This window comes from Oncorhynchus keta, unplaced genomic scaffold (assembly GCF_023373465.1).
Source record: "Oncorhynchus keta strain PuntledgeMale-10-30-2019 unplaced genomic scaffold, Oket_V2 Un_contig_5928_pilon_pilon, whole genome shotgun sequence".
NCBI lineage: Eukaryota > Metazoa > Chordata > Actinopteri > Salmoniformes > Salmonidae > Oncorhynchus > Oncorhynchus keta.
Window position 1 is genome coordinate 100,916 of NW_026288593.1, and position 20,849 is coordinate 121,764.

At 40.9% G+C, this 20,849-nt stretch overlaps 1 protein-coding gene across 1 annotated transcript in view; it reads right to left on the reverse strand.

Annotated features, from left to right (window-relative positions):
• LOC127925621 (GDNF family receptor alpha-4-like) overlaps window positions 1-19,131 on the reverse strand; it is a gene marked incomplete at its 3' end in the record, with an annotated part of 112,472 nt that extends 93,341 nt beyond the window's left edge. Inside the window, exons 1-2 of the mRNA XM_052510644.1 lie at window positions 18,934-19,131; window positions 18,516-18,712 (exon numbers count right to left, since the gene is read on the reverse strand). Of these exons, the coding sequence (XP_052366604.1) occupies window positions 18,516-18,573 (58 nt within the window). The remainder of the gene's footprint in view (window positions 1-18,515; window positions 18,713-18,933) is intronic.
• Window positions 19,132-20,849: the final 1,718 nt, after the last annotated feature.

Here is a 20,849-nt window from a genome sequence, read left to right on the forward strand (position 1 = left end):
TGGAGTTCAGCCTTGTGATGGTGATGGTGGTAATACTGTAGAGAAAGGATGGGGTTCGGCCTTGTTGTGATGGTGGTAATACTGTAGAGAAAGGATGGGGTTCGGCCTTGTTGTGATGGTGGTAATACTGTAGAGAAAGCATGGGGTTCAGCCTTGTGATGGTGATGGTGGTAATACTGTAGAGAAAGGATGGGGTTCAGCCTTGTGATGGTGATGGTGGTAATACTGTAGAGAAAGGATGGGGTTCAGCCTTGTGATGGTGGTAATACTGTAGAGAAAGGATGGGGTTCAGCCTTGTTGTGATGGTGATGGTGGTAATACTGTAGAGAAAGGATGGGGTTCAGCCTTGTTGTGATGGTGATGGTGGTAATACTGTAGAGAAAGGATGGGGTTCAGCCTTGTTGTGATGATGATGGTGGTAATACTGTAGAGAAAGGATGGGGTTCAGCCTTGTCGTGATGGTGATGGTGGTAATACTGTAGAGAAAGGATGGGGTTCGGCCTTGTTGTGATGGTGATGGTGGTAATACTGTAGAGAAAGGATGGGGTTCAGCCTTGTTGTGATGATGATGGTGGTAATACTGTAGAGAAAGGATGGGGTTCAGCCTTGTTGTGATGGGGGTAATACTGTAGAGAAAGGATGGGGTTCAGCCTTGTTGTGATGGGGGTAATACTGTAGAGAAAGGACGGGGACAGCTAGTCTTCCCGGGGGCCTCATTAGCTGACACCATTGGGGACAGCTAGTCTTCCTGGGGGCCTCATTAGCCGACGCCAATGAGGACAGCTAGTCTTCCTGGGGGCCTCATTAGCCGACGCCAATGAGGACAGCTAGTCTTCCTGGGGGCCTCATTAGCTGACATCATTGGGGACAGCTAGTCTTCCTGGGGGCCTCATTAGCTGACACCATTGGGGACAGCTAGTCTTCCTGGGGGCCTCATTAGCTGACACCATTGGGGACAGCTAGTCTTCCTGGGGGCCTCATTAGCTGACACCATTGGGGACAGCTAGTCTTCCTGGGGGCCTCATTAGCTGACACCATTGGGGACAGCTAGTCTTCCTGGGGGCCTCATTAGCTGACACCATTGGGGACAGCTAGTTTTCCTGGGGGCCTCATTAGCTGACGCCAATGGGGACAGCTAGTCTTCCTGGGGGCCTCATTAGCTGACGCCAATGGGGACAGCTAGTCTTCCTGGGGGCCTCATTAGCTGACACCAATGGGGACAGCTAGTCTTCCTGGGGGCCTCATTAGCTGACACCATTGGGGACAGCTAGTCTTCCTGGGGGCCTCATTAGCCGACACCATTGGGGACAGCTAGTCTTCCTGGGGGCCTCATTAGCCGACGCCAATGAGGACAGCTAGTCTTCCTGGGGGCCTCATTAGCTGACACCATTGGGGACAGCTAGTTTTCCTGGGGGCCTCATTAGCCCGCCAACAGGGACAGCTAGTCTTCCTGGGGGCCTCATTAGCTGACGCCAATGAGGACAGCTAGTCTTCCTGGGGGCCTCATTAGCTGACGCCAATGAGGACAGCTAGTCTTCCTGGGGGCCTCATTAGCTGACACCATTGGGGACAGCTAGTTTTCCTGGGGGCCTCATTAGCCCGCCAACAGGGACAGCTAGTTTTCCTGGGGGCCTCATTAGCCGACGCCAATGAGGACAGCTAGTCTTCCTGGGGGCCTCATTAGCCGACGCCAATGAGGACAGCTAGTCTTCCTGGGGGCCTCATTAGCTGACATCATTGGGGACAGCTAGTCTTCCTGGGGGCCTCATTAGCTGACACCATTGGGGACAGCTAGTCTTCCTGGGGGCCTCATTAGCTGACACCATTGGGGACAGCTAGTCTTCCTGGGGGCCTCATTAGCTGACACCATTGGGGACAGCTAGTCTTCCTGGGGGCCTCATTAGCCGACACCATTGGGGACAGCTAGTCTTCCTGGGGGCCTCATTAGCCGACGCCAATGAGGACAGCTAGTCTTCCTGGGGGCCTCATTAGCTGACACCATTGGGGACAGCTAGTTTTCCTGGGGGCCTCATTAGCCCGCCAACAGGGACAGCTAGTCTTCCTGGGGGCCTCATTAGCTGACGCCAATGAGGACAGCTAGTCTTCCTGGGGGCCTCATTAGCTGACGCCAATGAGGACAGCTAGTCTTCCTGGGGGCCTCATTAGCTGACGCCAATGGGGACAGCTAGTCTTCCTGGGGGCCTCATTAGCTGACGCCAATGAGGACAGCTAGTCTTCCTGGGGGCCTCATTAGCCGACACCATTGGGGACAGCTAGTCTTCCTGGGGGCCTCATTAGCCGACACCATTGGGGACAGCTAGTCTTCCTGGGGCCCTCATTAGCTGACACCAATGAGGACAGCTAGTCTTCCTGGGGGCCTCATTAGCCGACACCATTGGGGACAGCTAGTCTTCCTGGGGGCCTCATTAGCTGACACCAATGAGGACAGCTAGTCTTCCTGGGGGCCTCATCAGCCGACACCATTGGGGACAGCTAGTCTTCCTGGGGGCCTAATTAGCCGACGCCAATGAGGACAGCTAGTCTTCCTGGGGGCCTCATTAGCCGACGCCAATGAGGACAGCTAGTCTTCCTGGGGGCCTCATTAGCCGACGCCAATGAGGACAGCTAGTCTTCCTGGGGGCCTCATTAGCCGACGCCAATGAGGACAGCTAGTCTTCCTGGGGGCCTCATTAGCCGACGCCAACGAGGACAGCTAGTCTTCCTGGGGGCCTCATTAGCCGACACCATTGGGGACAGCTAGTCTTCCTGGGGGCCTCATTAGACGACGCCAATGAGGACAGCTAGTCTTCCTGGGGGCCTCATTAGCTGACACCATTGGGGACAGCTAGTCTTCCTGGGGGCCATATTAGCTGACACCATTGGGGACAGCTAGTCTTCCTGGGGGCCTCATTAGCCGACACCATTGGGGACAGCTAGTCTTCCTGGGGGCCTCATTAGCCGACGCCAATGAGGACAGCTAGTCTTCCTGGGGGCCTCATTAGCTGACACCAATGAGGACAGCTAGTCTTCCTGGGGGCCTCATTAGCTGACGCCAATGAGGACAGCTAGTCTTCCTGGGGGCCTCATTAGCCGACGCCAATGAGGACAGCTAGTCTTCCTGGGGGCCTCATTAGCCGACACCAATGAGGACAGCTAGTCTTCCTGGGGGCCTCATTAGCTGACACCAATGAGGACAGCTAGTCTTCCTGGGGGCCTCATTAGCTGACACCAATGAGGCCAGCTAGTTTTCCTGGAGTCCTCATTAGCTGACACCAATGAGGACAGCTAGTCTTCCTGGGGGCCTCATTAGCTGACACCAATGAGGACAGCTAGTCTTCCTGGGGGCCTCATTAGCCGACGCCAACGAGGACAGCTAGTCTTCCTGGGGGCCTCATTAGCCGACACCATTGGGGACAGCTAGTCTTCCTGGGGGCCTCATTAGACGACGCCAATGAGGACAGCTAGTCTTCCTGGGGGCCTCATTAGCTGACACCATTGGGGACAGCTAGTCTTCCTGGGGGCCTTATTAGCTGACACCATTGGGGACAGCTAGTCTTCCTGGGGGCCTCATTAGCCGACGCCAATGAGGACAGCTAGTCTTCCTGGGGGCCTCATTAGCTGACACCAATGAGGACAGCTAGTCTTCCTGGGGGCCTCATTAGCTGACACCAATGAGGACAGCTAGTCTTCCTGGGGGCCTCATTAGCCGACGCCAATGAGGACAGCTAGTCTTCCTGGGGGCCTCATTAGCCGACACCAATGAGGACAGCTAGTCTTCCTGGGGGCCTCATTAGCTGACACCAATGAGGACAGCTAGTCTTCCTGGGGGCCTCATTAGCTGACACCAATGAGGACAGCTAGTTTTCCTGGGGTCCTCATTAGCTGACACCAATGAGGACAGCTAGTCTTCCTGGGGGCCTCATTAGCTGACACCAATGAGGACAGCTAGTCTTCCTGGGGGCCTCATTAGCTGACACCATTGGGGACAGCTAGTCTTCCTGGGGGCCTCATTAGCTGACACCAATGAGGACAGCTAGTCTTCCTGGGGGCCTTATTAGCTGACACCATTGGGGACAGCTAGTCTTCCTGGGGGCCTCATTAGCCGACGCCAATGAGGACAGCTAGTCTTCCTGGGGGCCTCATTAGCTGACACCAATGAGGACAGCTAGTCTTCCTGGGGGCCTCATTAGCTGACACCAATGAGGACAGATAGTCTTCCTGGGGGCCTCATTAGCTGACACCAATGAGGACAGCTAGTCTTCCTGGGGGCCTCATTAGCTGACACCAATGAGGACATTGCTAATATAGGAATAATAAAGGCACGGTCCACTATTTAATATAGGACTAGTAAAGGCCCAGTACACTATTTAATATAGGACTAGTAAAGGCCCAGTACACTATTTAATATAGGACTAGTAAAGGCCCAGTACACTATTTAATATAGGTTTAGTAAAGGCCCAGTACACTATTTAATATAGGACTAGTAAAGGCCCAGTACACTATTTAATATAGGACTAGTAAAGGAACGGTACACTATTTAATATAGGACTAGTAAAGGCCCAGTACACTATTTAATATAGGACTAGTAAAGGAACGGTACACTATTTAATATAGGACTAGTAAAGGACTAGTAAAGGCATGGTACACTATTTAATATAGGACTAGTAAAGGCCCAGTACACTATTTAATATAGGACTATTAAAGGCACGGTACACTATTTAATATAGGACTAGTAAAGGCACGGTCCACTATTTAATATAGGACTAGTAAAGGCCCAGTACACTATTTAATATAGGACTAGTAAAGGAACGGTACACTATTTAATATAGGACTAGTAAAGGACTAGTAAAGGCCCAGTACACTATTTAATATAGGACTAGTAAAGGCACAGTACACTATTTAATATAGGACTAGTAAAGGAACGATACACTATTTAATATAGGACTAGTAAAGAAACGGTACACTATTTAATATAGGACTAGTAAAGGAACGGTACACTATTTAATATAGGACTAGTAAAGGACTAGTAAAGGCCCAGTACACTATTTAATATAGGACTAGTAAAGGCACGGTACACAATTTAATATAGGACTAGTAAAGGCCCAGTACACTATTTAATATAGGACTAGTAAAGGACTAGGAAAGGCCCAGTACACTATTTAATATAGGACTAGTAAAGGCACGGTACACAATTTAATATAGGACTAGTAAAGGCCCAGTACACTATTTAATATAGGACTAGTAAAGGCCCAGTACACTATTTAATATAGGACTAGTAAAGGCCCAGTACACTATTTAATATAGGACTAGTAAAGGACTAGTAAAGGCCCAGTACACTATTTAATATAGGACTAGTAAAGGACTAGCAAAGGCCCAGTACACTATTTAATATAGGACTAGTAAAGGCCCAGTACACTATTTAATACAGGACTAGTAAAGGACTAGTAAAGGCCCAGTACACTATTTAATATAGGACTAGTAAAGGCCCAGTACACTATTTAATATAGGACTAGTAAAGGCACGGTACACTATTTAATATAGGACTAGTAAAGGCCCAGTACACTATTTAATATAGGACTAGTAAAGGCACGGTACACTATTTAATATAGGACTAGAAAAGGCACGGTACACTATTTAATATAGGACTAGTAAAGGCACGGTACACTATTTAATATAGGACTAGAAAAGGCACGGTACACTATTTAATATAGGACTAGTAAAGGCCCAGTACACTATTTAATATAGGACTAGTAAAGGCACGGTACACTATTTAATATAGGACTAGTAAAGGACTAGTAAAGGCCCAGTACACTATTTAATATAGGACTAGTAAAGGCACGGTACACTATTTAATATAGGACTAGTAAAGGCATGGTACACTATTTAATATAGGACTAGTAAAGGACTAGTACACTATTTAATATAGAACTAGTAAAGGAACAGTACACTATTTAATATAGGACTAGTAAAGGCCCAGTACACTATTTAATATAGGACTAGTAAAGGCCCAGTACACTATTTAATATAGGACTAGTAAAGGACTAGTAAAGGACTAGTAAAGGCCCAGTACACTATTTAATATAGGACTAGTAAAGGACTAGTAAAGGCCCAGTACACTATTTAATAAAGGCACGGTACACTATTTAATATAGGACTAGTAAAGGAACGGTACACTATTTAATATAGGACTAGTAAAGGCCCAGTACACTATTTAATATAGGACTAGTAAAGGACTAGTAAAGGACTAGTAAAGGCCCAATACACTATTTAATATAGGACTGGTAAAGGCACGGTACACTATTTAATATAGGACTAGTAAAGGCACGGTACACTATTTAATATAGGACTAGTAAAAGCCCAGTACACTATTTAATATAGGACTAGTAAAGGACTAGTACACTATTTAATATAGGACTAGTAAAGGACTAGTAAAGGCACGGTACACTATTTAATATAGGACTAGTAAAGGACTAGTAAAGGACTAGTAAAGGCCCAGTACACTATTTAATATAGGACTAGTAAAGGACTAGTAAAGGACTAGTAAAGGCCCAGTACACTATTTAATATAGGACTAGTAAAGGCCCAGTACACTATTTAATATAGGACTAGTAAAGGACTAGTAAAGGACTAGTAAAGGCCCAGTACACTATTTAATATAGGACTAGTAAAGGACTAGTAAAGGACTAGTAAAGGCCCAGTACACTATTTAATATAGGACTAGTAAAGGCCCAGTACACTATTTAATATAGGACTAGTAAAGGCACGGTACACTATTTAATATAGGACTAGTAAAGGACTAGTAAAGGCCCAGTACACTATTTAATAAAGGCACGGTACACTATTTAATATAGGACTAGTAAAGGAACGGTACACTATTTAATATAGGACTAATAAAGGCACGGTACACTATTTCATATAGGACTAGTAAAGGCCCAGTACACTATTTAATATAGGACTAGTAAAGGACTACTACACTATTTAATATAGGACTAGTAAAGGACTAGTAAAGGCACGGTACACTATTTAATATAGGACTAGTAAAGGCCCAGTACACTATTTAATATAGGACTAGTAAAGGCCCAGTACACTATTTAATATAGGACTAGTAAAGGACTAGTAAAGGAACGGTACACTATTTAATATAGGACTAGTAAAGGACTAGTAAAGGACTAGTAAAGGCACGGTACACTATTTAATATAGGACTAGTAAAGGCCCAGTACACTATTTAATATAGGACTAGTAAAGGCACGGTACACTATTTAATATAGGACTAGTAAAGGACTAGTAAAGGAACGGTACACAATTTAATATTGGACTAGTAAAGGCCCAGTACACTATTTAATATAGGACTAGTAAAGGCACGGTACACTATTTAATATAGGACTAGTAAAGGCCCAGTACACTATTTAATATAGGACTAGTAAAGGACTAGTAAAGGACTAGTAAAGGCCCAGTACACTATTTAATATAGGACTAGTAAAGGCACGGTACACTATTTAATATAGGACTAGTAAAGGCACGGTACACTATTTAATATAGGACTAGTAAAAGCCCAGTACACTATTTAATATAGGACTAGTAAAGGCCCAGTACACTATTTAATATAGGACTAGTAAAGGACTAATAAAGGACTAGTAAAGGCCAAGTACGCTATTTAATATAGGACTAGTAAAGGCATGGTACACTATTTAATATAGGACTAGTAAAGGCACAGTACACTAATATAGGACTAGTAAAGGCCCAGTACACTATTTAATATAGGACTAGTAAAGGACTAATAAAGGACTAGTAAAGGCCCAGTACGCTATTTAATATAGGACTAGTAAAGGCATGGTACACTATTTAATATAGGACTAGTAAAGGCACAGTACACTAATATAGGACTAGTAAAGGCCCAGTACACTATTTAATATAGGACTAGTAAAGGAACGGTACACTATTTAATATAGGACTAGTAAAGGACTAGTAAAGGCCCAGTACACTATTTAATATAGGACTAGTAAAGGCCCAGTACACTATTGAATATAGGACTAGTAAAGGCCCAGTACACTATTTAATATAGGACTAGTAAAGGCCCAGTACACTATTTAATATAGGATTAGTAAAGGCCCAGTACACTACCTTAATACAGGACTAGTAAAGGACTAGTAAAGACCCAGTACACTATTTAATATAGGACTAGTAAAGGCCCAGTACACTATTTAATATAGGACTAGTAAAGGCCCAGTACACTATTTAATATAGGACTAGTAAAGGCCCAGTACACTATTTAATATAGGACTAGTAAAGGCACGTTACACTATTTAATATAGGACTAGTAAAGGCCCAGTACACTATTTAATATAGGACTAGTAAAGTCACGGTACACTATTTAATACAGGACTAGTAAAGGCACGGTACACTTTTTAATATAGGACTAGTAAAGGACTAGTAAAGGCCCAGTACACTATTTAATATAGGACTAGTAAAGGCCCAGTACACTATTTAATATAGGACTAGTAAAGGACTAGTAAAGGACTAGTAAAGGCCCAGTACACTATTTAATATAGGACTAGTAAAGGACTAGTAAAGGCCCAGTACACTATTTAATAAAGGCACGGTACACTATTTAATATAGGACTAGTAAAGGAACGGTACACTATTTAATATAGGACTAGTAAAGGCCCAGTACACTATTTAATATAGGACTAGTAAAGGACTAGTAAAGGACTAGTAAAGGCCCAATACACTATTTAATATAGGACTGGTAAAGGCACGGTACACTATTTAATATAGGACTAGTAAAGGCACGGTACACTATTTAATATAGGACTAGTAAAAGCCCAGTACACTATTTAATATAGGACTAGTAAAGGACTAGTACACTATTTAATATAGGACTAGTAAAGGACTAGTAAAGGCACGGTACACTATTTAATATAGGACTAGTAAAGGCCCAGTACACTATTTAATATAGGACTAGTAAAGGACTAGTAAAGGACTAGTAAAGGCCCAGTACACTATTTAATATAGGACTAGTAAAGGCCCAGTACACTATTTAATATAGGACTAGTAAAGGCACGGTACACTATTTAATATAGGACTAGTAAAGGACTAGTAAAGGCCCAGTACACTATTTAATAAAGGCACGGTACACTATTTAATATAGGACTAGTAAAGGAACGGTACACTATTTAATATAGGACTAATAAAGGCACGGTACACTATTTCATATAGGACTAGTAAAGGCCCAGTACACTATTTAATATAGGACTAGTAAAGGACTAGTACACTATTTAATATAGGACTAGTAAAGGACTAGTAAAGGCACGGTACACTATTTAATATAGGACTAGTAAAGGCCCAGTACACTATTTAATATAGGACTAGTAAAGGCCCATTACACTATTTAATATAGGACTAGTAAAGGACTAGTAAAGGAACGGTACACTATTTAATATAGGACTAGTAAAGGACTAGTAAAGGACTAGTAAAGGCACGGTACACTATTTAATATAGGACTAGTAAAGGCCCAGTACACTATTTAATATAGGACTAGTAAAGGCACGGTACACTATTTAATATAGGACTAGTAAAGGACTAGTAAAGGAACGGTACACAATTTAATATTGGACTAGTAAAGGCCCAGTACACTATTTAATATAGGACTAGTAAAGGCACGGTACACTATTTAATATAGGACTAGTAAAGGCCCAGTACACTATTTAATATAGGACTAGTAAAGGACTAGTAAAGGACTAGTAAAGGCCCAGTACACTATTCAATATAGGACTAGTAAAGGCACGGTACACTATTTAATATAGGACTAGTAAAGGCACGGTACACTATTTAATATAGGACTAGTAAAAGCCCAGTACACTATTTAATATAGGACTAGTAAAGGCCCAGTACACTATTTAATATAGGACTAGTAAAGGACTAATAAAGGACTAGTAAAGGCCAAGTACGCTATTTAATATAGGACTAGTAAAGGCATGGTACACTATTTAATATAGGACTAGTAAAGGCACAGTACACTAATATAGGACTAGTAAAGGCCCAGTACACTATTTAATATAGGACTAGTAAAGGACTAATAAAGGACTAGTAAAGGCCCAGTACGCTATTTAATATAGGACTAGTAAAGGCATGGTACACTATTTAATATAGGACTAGTAAAGGCACAGTACACTAATATAGGACTAGTAAAGGCCCAGTACACTATTTAATATAGGACTAGTAAAGGAACGGTACACTATTTAAAATAGGACTAGTAAAGGACTAGTAAAGGCCCAGTACACTATTTAATATAGGACTAGTAAAGGCCCAGTACACTATTGAATATAGGACTAGTAAAGGCCCAGTACACTATTTAATATAGGACTAGTAAAGGCCCAGTACACTATTTAATATAGGATTAGTAAAGGCCCAGTACACTACCTTAATACAGGACTAGTAAAGGACTAGTAAAGACCCAGTACACTATTTAATATAGGACTAGTAAAGGCCCAGTACACTATTTAATATAGGACTAGTAAAGGCCCAGTACACTATTTAATATAGGACTAGTAAAGGCCCAGTACACTATTTAATATAGGACTAGTAAAGGCACGTTACACTATTTAATATAGGACTAGTAAAGGCCCAGTACACTATTTAATATAGGACTAGTAAAGGCACGGTACACTATTTAATACAGGACTAGTAAAGGCACGGTACACTTTTTAATATAGGACTAGTAAAGGACTAGTAAAGGCCCAGTACACTATTTAATATAGGACTAGTAAAGGCCCAGTACACTACTTTAATACAGGACTAGTAAAGGCCCAGTACACTATTTAATATAGGACTAGTAAAGGCCCAGTACACTATTTAATATAGGACTAGTAAAGGCCCAGTACACTATTTAATATAGGACTAGTAAAAGCCCAGTACACTATTTAATATAGGACTAGTAAAGGACTAGTACACTATTTAATATAGGACTAGTAAAGGACTAGTAAAGGACTAGTAAAGGCCCAGTACACTATTTAATATAGGACTAGTAAAGGCACGGTACACTATTTAATATAGGACTAGTAAAGGCACGGTACACTATTTAATATAGGACTAGTAAAAGCCCAGTACACTATTTAATATAGGACTAGTAAAGGCCCAGTACACTATTTAATATAGGACTAGTAAAGGACTAATAAAGGACTAGTAAAGGCCCAGTACGCTATTTAATATAGGACTAGTAAAGGCATGGTACACTATTTAATATAGGACTAGTAAAGGCACAGTACACTAATATAGGACTAGTAAAGGCCCAGTACACTATTTAATATAGGACTAGTAAAGGACTAGTAAAGGCCCAGTACACTATTTAATATAGGACTAGTAAAGGCACAGTACACTAATATAGGACTAGTAAAGGAACGGTACACTATTTAATATAGGACTAGTAAAGGACTAGTAAAGGCCCAGTACACTATTTAATATAGGACTAGTAAAGGCCCAGTACACTATTGAATATAGGACTAGTAAAGGCCCAGTACACTATTTAATATAGGACTAGTAAAGGCCCAGTACACTATTTAATATAGGATTAGTAAAGGCCCAGTACACTACCTTAATACAGGACTAGTAAAGGACTAGTAAAGACCCAGTACACTATTTAATATAGGACTAGTAAAGGCCCAGTACACTATTTAATATAGGACTAGTAAAGGCCCAGTACACTATTTAATATAGGACTAGTAAAGGCCCAGTACACTATTTAATATAGGACTAGTAAAGGCACGGTACACTATTTAATATAGGACTAGTAAAGGCCCAGTACACTATTTAATATAGGACTAGTAAAGGCACGGTACACTATTTAATACAGGACTAGTAAAGGCACGGTACACTTTTTAATATAGGACTAGTAAAGGACTAGTAAAGGCCCAGTACACTATTTAATATAGGACTAGTAAAGGCCCAGTACACTACTTTAATACAGGACTAGTAAAGGCCCAGTACACTATTTAATATAGGACTAGTAAAGGCCCAGTACACTACTTTAATACAGGACTAGTAAAGGCCCAGTACACTATTTAATATAGGACTAGTAAAGGCCCAGTACACTATTTAATATAGGACTAGTAAAGGCCCAGTACACTATTTAATATAGGACTAGTAAAAGCCCAGTACACTATTTAATATAGGACTAGTAAAGGACTAGTACACTATTTAATATAGGACTAGTAAAGGACTAGTAAAGGACTAGTAAAGGCCCAGTACACTATTTAATATAGGACTAGTAAAGGCACGGTACACTATTTAATATAGGACTAGTAAAGGCACGGTACACTATTTAATATAGGACTAGTAAAAGCCCAGTACACTATTTAATATAGGACTAGTAAAGGCCCAGTACACTATTTAATATAGGACTAGTAAAGGACTAATAAAGGACTAGTAAAGGCCCAGTACGCTATTTAATATAGGACTAGTAAAGGCATGGTACACTATTTAATATAGGACTAGTAAAGGCACAGTACACTAATATAGGACTAGTAAAGGCCCAGTACACTATTTAATATAGGACTAGTAAAGGACTAGTAAAGGCCCAGTACACTATTTAATATAGGACTAGTAAAGGCACAGTACACTAATATAGGACTAGTAAAGGAACGGTACACTATTTAATATAGGACTAGTAAAGGACTAGTAAAGGCCCAGTACACTATTTAATATAGGACTAGTAAAGGCCCAGTACACTATTGAATATAGGACTAGTAAAGGCCCAGTACACTATTTAATATAGGACTAGTAAAGGCCCAGTACACTATTTAATATAGGATTAGTAAAGGCCCAGTACACTACCTTAATACAGGACTAGTAAAGGACTAGTAAAGACCCAGTACACTATTTAATATAGGACTAGTAAAGGCCCAGTACACTATTTAATATAGGACTAGTAAAGGCCCAGTACACTATTTAATATAGGACTAGTAAAGGCCCAGTACACTATTTAATATAGGACTAGTAAAGGCACGGTACACTATTTAATATAGGACTAGTAAAGGCACGGTACACTTTTTAATATAGGACTAGTAAAGGACTAGTAAAGGCCCAGTACACTATTTAATATAGGACTAGTAAAGGCCCAGTACACTATTTAATATAGGACTAGTAAAGGCCCAGTACACTATTTAATATAGGACTAGTAAAGGCCCAGTACACTGTTTAATATAGGACTAGTAAAGGTCTAGTACACTATTTAATATAGGACTAGTAAAGGTCTAGTACACTACTTTAATACAGGACTAGTAAAGGACTAGTAAAGGACTAGTAAAGAACCAGTGCACTACTTTAATACAGGACTAGTAAAGGACTAGTAAAGGCCCAGTACACTACTTTAATACAGGACTAGTAAAGGACTAGTAAAGACCCAGTACACTACTTTAATACAGGACTAGTAAAGACCCAGTACACTACTTTAACACAGGACTAGTAAAGACCCAGTACACTACTTTAACACAGGACTAGTAAAGACCCAGTACACTCCTTTAATACAGGACTAGTAAAGGACTAGTAAAGGCCCAGTACACTACTTTAAAACAGGACTAGTAAAGAACCAGTACACTACTTTAATACAGGACTAGTAAAGGACTAGTAAAGACCCAGTACACTACTTTAAAACAGGACTAGTAAAGACCCAGTACACTACTTTAATACGGGACTAGTAAAGAACCAGTACACTACTTTAATACAGGACTAGTAAAGGACTAGTAAAGACCCAGTACACTACTTTAATACAGGACTAGTAAAGACCCAGTACACTACCTTAATACAGGACTAGTAAAGGACTAGTAAAGACCCAGTACACTACTTTAATACAGGACTAGTAAAGACCCAGTACACTACTTTAATACAGGACTAGTAAAGACCCAGTACACTACTTTAATACAGGACTAGTAAAGGACTAGTAAAGACCCAGTACACTACTGTAATACAGGACTAGTAAAGACCCAGTACACTACTTTAATACAGGACTAGTAAAGACCCAGTACACTACTTTAATACAGGACTAGTAAAGACCCAGTACACTACTTTAATACAGGACTAGTAAAGACCCAGTACACTACTTTAATACAGGACTAGTAAAGGACTAGTAAAGACCCAGTACACTACTGTAATACAGGACTAGTAAAGACCCAGTACACTACTTTAATACAGGACTAGTAAAGACCCAGTACACTACTTTAATACAGGACTAGTAAAGACCCAGTACACTACTTTAATACAGGACTAGTAAAGACCCAGTACACTACTTTAATACAGGACTAGTAAAGGACTAGTAAAGACCCAGTACACTACTTTAATACAGGACTAGTAAAGACCCAGTACACTACTTTAATACAGGACTAGTAAAGGACTAGTAAAGACCCAGTACACTACTTTAATACAGGACTAGTAAAGACCCAGTACACTACTTTAATACAGGACTAGTAAAGGACTAGTAAAGACCCAGTACACTACTTTAATACAGGACTAGTAAAGACCCAGTACACTACTTTAATACAGGACTAGTAAAGACCCAGTACACTACTTTAATACAGGACTAGTAAAGACCCAGTACACTACTTTAGTACAGGACTAGTAAAGGACTAGTAAAGACCCAGTACACTACTTTAATACAGGACTAGTAAAGGACTAGTAAAGACCCAGTACACTACTTTAATACAGGACTAGTAAAGGACTAGTAAAGACCCAGTACACTACTTTAGTACAGGACTAGTAAAGGACTAGTAAAGACCCAGTACACTACTTTAATACAGGACTAGTAAAGGACTAGTAAAGACCCAGTACACTTCTTTAATACAGGACTAGTAAAGACCCAGTACACTACTTTAGTACAGGACTAGTAAAGGACTAGTAAAGACCCAGTACACTACTTTAAAACAGGACTAGTAAAGACCCAGTACACTACTTTAATACAGGACTAGTAAAGGACTAGTAAAGACCCAGTACACTACTTTAAAACAGGACTAGTAAAGACCCAGTACACTACTTTAATACAGGACTAGTAATGACCCAGTACACTACTTTAATACAGGACTAGTAAAGACCCAGTACACTACTTTAATACGGGACTAGTAAAGAACCAGTACACTACTTTAATACAGGACTAGTAAAGACCCAGTACACTACTTTAATACAGGACTAGTAAAGGACTAGTAAAGACCCAGTACACTACTTTAATACAGGACTAGTAAAGACCCAGTAGACTACTTTAATACAGGACTGGTAAAGGACTAGTAAAGACCCAGTACACTACTTTAATACCGGACTAGTAAAGGACTAGTAAAGACCCAGTACACTACTTTAATACCGGACTAGTAAAGGACTAGTAAAGACCCAGTACACTTCTTTAATACAGGACTAGTAAAGGACTAGTAAAGACCCAGTACACTACTTTAATACAGGACTAGTAAAGACCCAGTACACTACTTTAGTACAGGACTAGTAAAGGGCTAGTAAAGACCCAGTACACTTCTTTAATACAGGACTAGTAAAGGACTAGTAAAGACCCAGTACACTACTTTAATACAGGACTAGTAAAGACCCAGTACACTACTTTAGTACAGGACTAGTAAAGGACTAGTAAAGACCCAGTACACTTCTTTAATACAGGACTAGTAAAGACCCAGTACACTACTTTAATACAGGACTAGTAAAGACCCAGTACACTACTTTAGTACAGGACTAGTAAAGGACTAGTAAAGACCCAGTACACTACTTTAATACAGGACTAGTAAAGAACCAGTACACTACTTTAATACAGGACTAGTAAAGGACTAGTAAAGACCCAGTACACTACTTTAAAACAGGACTAGTAAAGACCCAGTACACTTCTTTAATATAGGACTAGTAAAGACCCAGTACACTACTTTAATACAGGACTAGTAAAGACCCAGTACACTACTTTAATACAGGACTAGTAAAGGACTAGTAAAGACCCAGTACACTACTTTAAAACAGGACTAGTAAAGACCCAGTACACTACTTTAATACAGGACTAGTAAAGACCCAGTGCACTACTTTAATACAGGACTAGTAAAGACCCAGTACACTACTTTAAAACAGGACTAGTAAAGACCCAGTACACTACTTTAATACAGGACTAGTAAAGACCCAGTACACTACTTTAATACAGGACTAGTAAAGGACTAGTAAAGACCCAGTACACTACTTTAATACAGGACTAGTAAAGACCCAGTACACTACTTTAATACAGGACTAGTAAAGACCCAGTACACTACTTTAATACAGGACTAGTAAAGGACTAGTAAAGACCCAGTACACTTCTTTAATATAGGACTAGTAAAGACCCAGTACACTACTTTAATACAGGACTAGTAAAGACCCAGTACACTATTTAATATAGGACTAGTAAAGGACTAGTAAAGACCCAGTACACTATTTAATACAGGACTAGTAAAGGACTAGTAAAGACCCAGTACACTACTTTAATACAGGACTAGTAAAGGACTAGTAAAGACCCAGTACACTACTTTAGTACAGGACTAGTACAGGACTAGTAAAGGACTAGTAAAGACCCAGTACACTACTTTAGTACAGGACTAGTAAAGGACTAGTAAAGACCCAGTACACTACTTTAGTACAGGACTAGTAAAGGACTAGTAAAGACCCAGTACACTACTTTAGTACAGGACTAGTAAAGACCCAGTACACTACTTTAGTACAGGACTAGTAAAGGACTAGTAAAGACCCAGTACACTACTTTAATACAGGACTAGTAAAGGACTAGTAAAGACCCAGTACACTACTTTAATACAGGACTAGTAAAGGGCTAGTAAAGACCCAGTACACTACTTTAAAACAGGACTAGTAAAGACCCAGTACACTACTTTAATACAGGACTAGTAAAGACCCAGTACACTACTTTAATACAGGACTAGTAAAGGACTAGTAAAGACCCAGTACACTACTTTAATACAGGACTAGTAAAGACCCAGTACACTACTTTAATACAGGACTAGTAAAGACCCAGTACACTACTTTAATACAGGACTAGTAAAGGACTAGTAAAGACCCAGTACACTACTTTAATACAGGACTAGTAAAGACCCAGTACACTACTTTAGTACAGGACTAGTAAAGGACTAGTAAAGACCCAGTACACTACTTTAATACAGGACTAGTAAAGGACTAGTAAAGACCCAGTACACTACTTTAATACAGGACTAGTAAAGGGCTAGTAAAGACCCAGTACACTACTTTAATACAGGACTAGTAAAGGACTAGTAAAGGCCCAGTACACTACTTTAATACAGGACTAGTAAAGACCCAGTACACTAATAATATAATAAATAATAATAATAATAATATATGCCATTTAGCAGACGCTTTTATCCAAAGCGACTTACATTCTACGTATGGGTGGTCCCGGGGATCGAACTACTTTAAAACAGGACTAGTAAAGACCCAGTACACTACTTTAAAAAAAAATGCTCTACCAACTGCCACAATGCACATTTTCATACTTTTTAATACTGGTCCCCTGTGAGAATCAAATCCACAACATTGCAAGAGCCATGCTCTACCAACTGCCACAATGCTCTTTCTTTAAACCATTAGAGCGACATCACAGAGTAAGAGAAGCAACTCTTACAATTACAACTGTTGAAGCCTGCAAGATACTGCTCTTTATTATACAAATACCTTTTCTGCCAAAGCGAAGATACTGAAATGTTTTTGCCTGCAATACAGATGTCTACTATTGATATAATATCAGTCTGTTAATACAAAGAAAGACCCACTGCACTACTTTAGTAAAACAAAATGAGTTTTTTCCAAAAATATATTTTTTGGTGTGATTTTTCAGGAGGTGCTGCAGCATCCTCAGCACCACTATTTCTCATGTCTATGGTTCACACACACACACGCACACACACACACACACACACACACACACACACACACACACACACACACACACACACACACACACACACACACACACACGCACGCACACACACACACACACGCACACACACGCACACACGCACGCACACACACACACATTGATTCATTCACCCCACTAGAGCCAAATGTGCAGGACAGAAACATCTTCATAAACTACTGAAATTAAAGCCCAAAACAAATAACATTAAATGAGGGTCTATGAAGTGCAATGGTGTAAAGGTAACTCCAGAATTCTTGCTTCACACTCTGTTTAGCCTGCGACCCTGTACAACATGGCTTTGGTATATGCAGACTATTACGCATCTACATCAATTTGCAATAATCCCTCATCCACAAAACAATAAGCAATACTTTACGGTCATTCCATAGAAATAGAGTCAGAACTGTAGTATGTCTGTTTCTTCAGAATAATCTAGATGGATGAGAATATTGTACATACTGATTCAATTACCCCAGCCAAATACATTTTGCCCCCCTCATCCCCCCGATTAGTCTGACCAGCGCAAGGACTTTACAGTCTTTTAATTCAAAATAATGTCCGACGTGTTGTACTCACCAATAAGGACCATCTGGAGAAAGTAAAGGCATACGAAGTCCATTCTGGAAGGCGACATTAATTTTAACTGTCGGAATCGTGAGTGTAGTTTGATGTACGCCGAGATGAATGCCTTCTCGATGTTGAAATTGTCACCGGAGGAAGATATTAAAAACCACGTCTGTTGTTCTGCGGTGATTCCCCCGTTAGGGTAGATACTAAAGCACGGTTTGAAAAAAATGGGAAAAGAAAAACATCCTTCGAAATAGTCTTAACTTTTGCCAGATATAAAATAATACAGGCTACAAACAGTAGGTTAACATACAAAGTCTAGAGCGTTCGTCAAGAAATGTAACGCTATACACAGAAATTGAAATTAGACTAGGCTAATTATATCGTAAATACAATTAAAAAAGAAATGGTTATTTTGATGTCAAACCTTGCGGCTTATGACAGCTTGAAAATGTCCTCTATTTCTATTTGAGCGGCTCTTCCTGTCCTGTAACGGTTGAGTTCTCTCCCCATGCTCGCTCGCTAGTCCGGTCCCCGTTCGTCCACCTGCGCACGGAGTGTGAGACATTTGCGGATGAATCCAATCCATAGACATTAAAACCAGGGGTCCAATCACAGAAATTGAAACCAGGAGTCCAATCCATAGACATTAAAACCAGGGGTCCAATCACAGACACACGACGCTACGCGCGCTCTCAGCTGCAGCCGTTAACGTGGTAAAGTTGGTTTGACTTTCGATATTCGTCTGACATTCGGACCTGCCAATAAAATAGCTCGAGCACGATTTGAGCGTCATACCCGATGAAGGAAAACAGATGTACAACATTCCACAGGTCATCATTTCCTGATTCCAACCTGAGTTTCCTGGCGCACCGTCTTTGCAACGAGTTGGGGAATGTCAACAGAGTGCATGATCACACTATTCAAATCAAATGGACAAATGTCAATAGCTCTTCAACCACAGTTACTTAGCAATCTCATATACATTGTGCCCATAGGCGACATTGTTGCCGGTGATGTCTGGTGAGGACCTGCCTTACAACAGGCCTACAAGCCCTCAGTCCAGCCTCTCTCAGCCTATTGAGGACAGTCTGAGCACTGATGGAGGGATTGTGATGTCTGGTGACGACCTGTCTTACAACAGGCCTATAAGCCCTCAGTCCAGCCTCTCTCAGCCTATTGCGGACAGTCTGAGCACTGATGGAGGGATTGTGTGTTCCTGGTGTAACTCGGGCAGTTGTTGTTGCCATCCTGTACCTGTCCCACAAGTGTGATGTTCGGATGTACCGATCCTGTGCAGGTGTTGTTACAAGTGGTCAGCCACAGCGAGGATAATCATCTGTCCCTCCCGTCTCCCTGTAGCGCTGTCTCAGGCATCTCATTGTGTGGACATTGCAATGTATTGCTCTGGCCAGATCTGCAGTCCTCATGCCTCCTTGCAGCATGCCTAAGGCACCTTCACGCAGATGAGCAGGGACCCTGGGCATCTTTATTTTGGTGTTTTTCAGAGTCAGTAGAAAGGCCTCTTTAGTGTCCTATGTTTTCATAACTGTGACCTTAATTGCTTACTGTCTGTAAGCTGTTTGAGTCTTAACGACCGTTGCACAGGTGCATGTTCATTAATTGTTTATGTTTCATTGAACAAGCATTAGAAACAGTGTTTAAACCTTTTACAATGAAGATCTGTGAAGTTATTTGGATTTTTTCGAATTTCTTTGTAAAGACAAGATCCTGAAAAAGGGCCGTTTCTTTTTTTGCAGAGTTTATTTGTGAAAAATCACTTCCATATATCTCCTTGACCATGTGACCTTTTTCACTTCACGGAGAGTTTAGTTGTAGCAGGGTGTTGCGTTCCCTCTTCATAGAGGCGTGCGTAACACCATGTGACCTCGCCACCACAAACCAACATTGGATTGTTCACGGGGTAGGGACATACATCACACACCCTTTGGATTTTCTTAAAAAGCCTTTTCTTTTACATGTCACCCATTGAGCATGTTCGGGATGCTCTGGATCAACGTGTACGACAGAAAATATCCAGCAACTTCTCACAGACATTGAAAAGGAGTGGGACAACCTTCCACGGGCCACAATCAACAGCCTGATCAACTTTATGTGAAGGCGATGTCATGCTACATGAGGCAAATGGTGGTCATTCCAGATAGTGACTGGTTTTCTGATCCATGCCCTTACCTTTTTTAAGGTATCTGTGTCCAATAGATGCATATCCATAGATTAGGGCCTAATCAATTGATTTAAATTGACTGATTTCCTTACAGTGGTTCCTCCTTTATACATTATACTGCAGCACACCTTGGGGGCTGCTGTAGAATTCTATGGCAC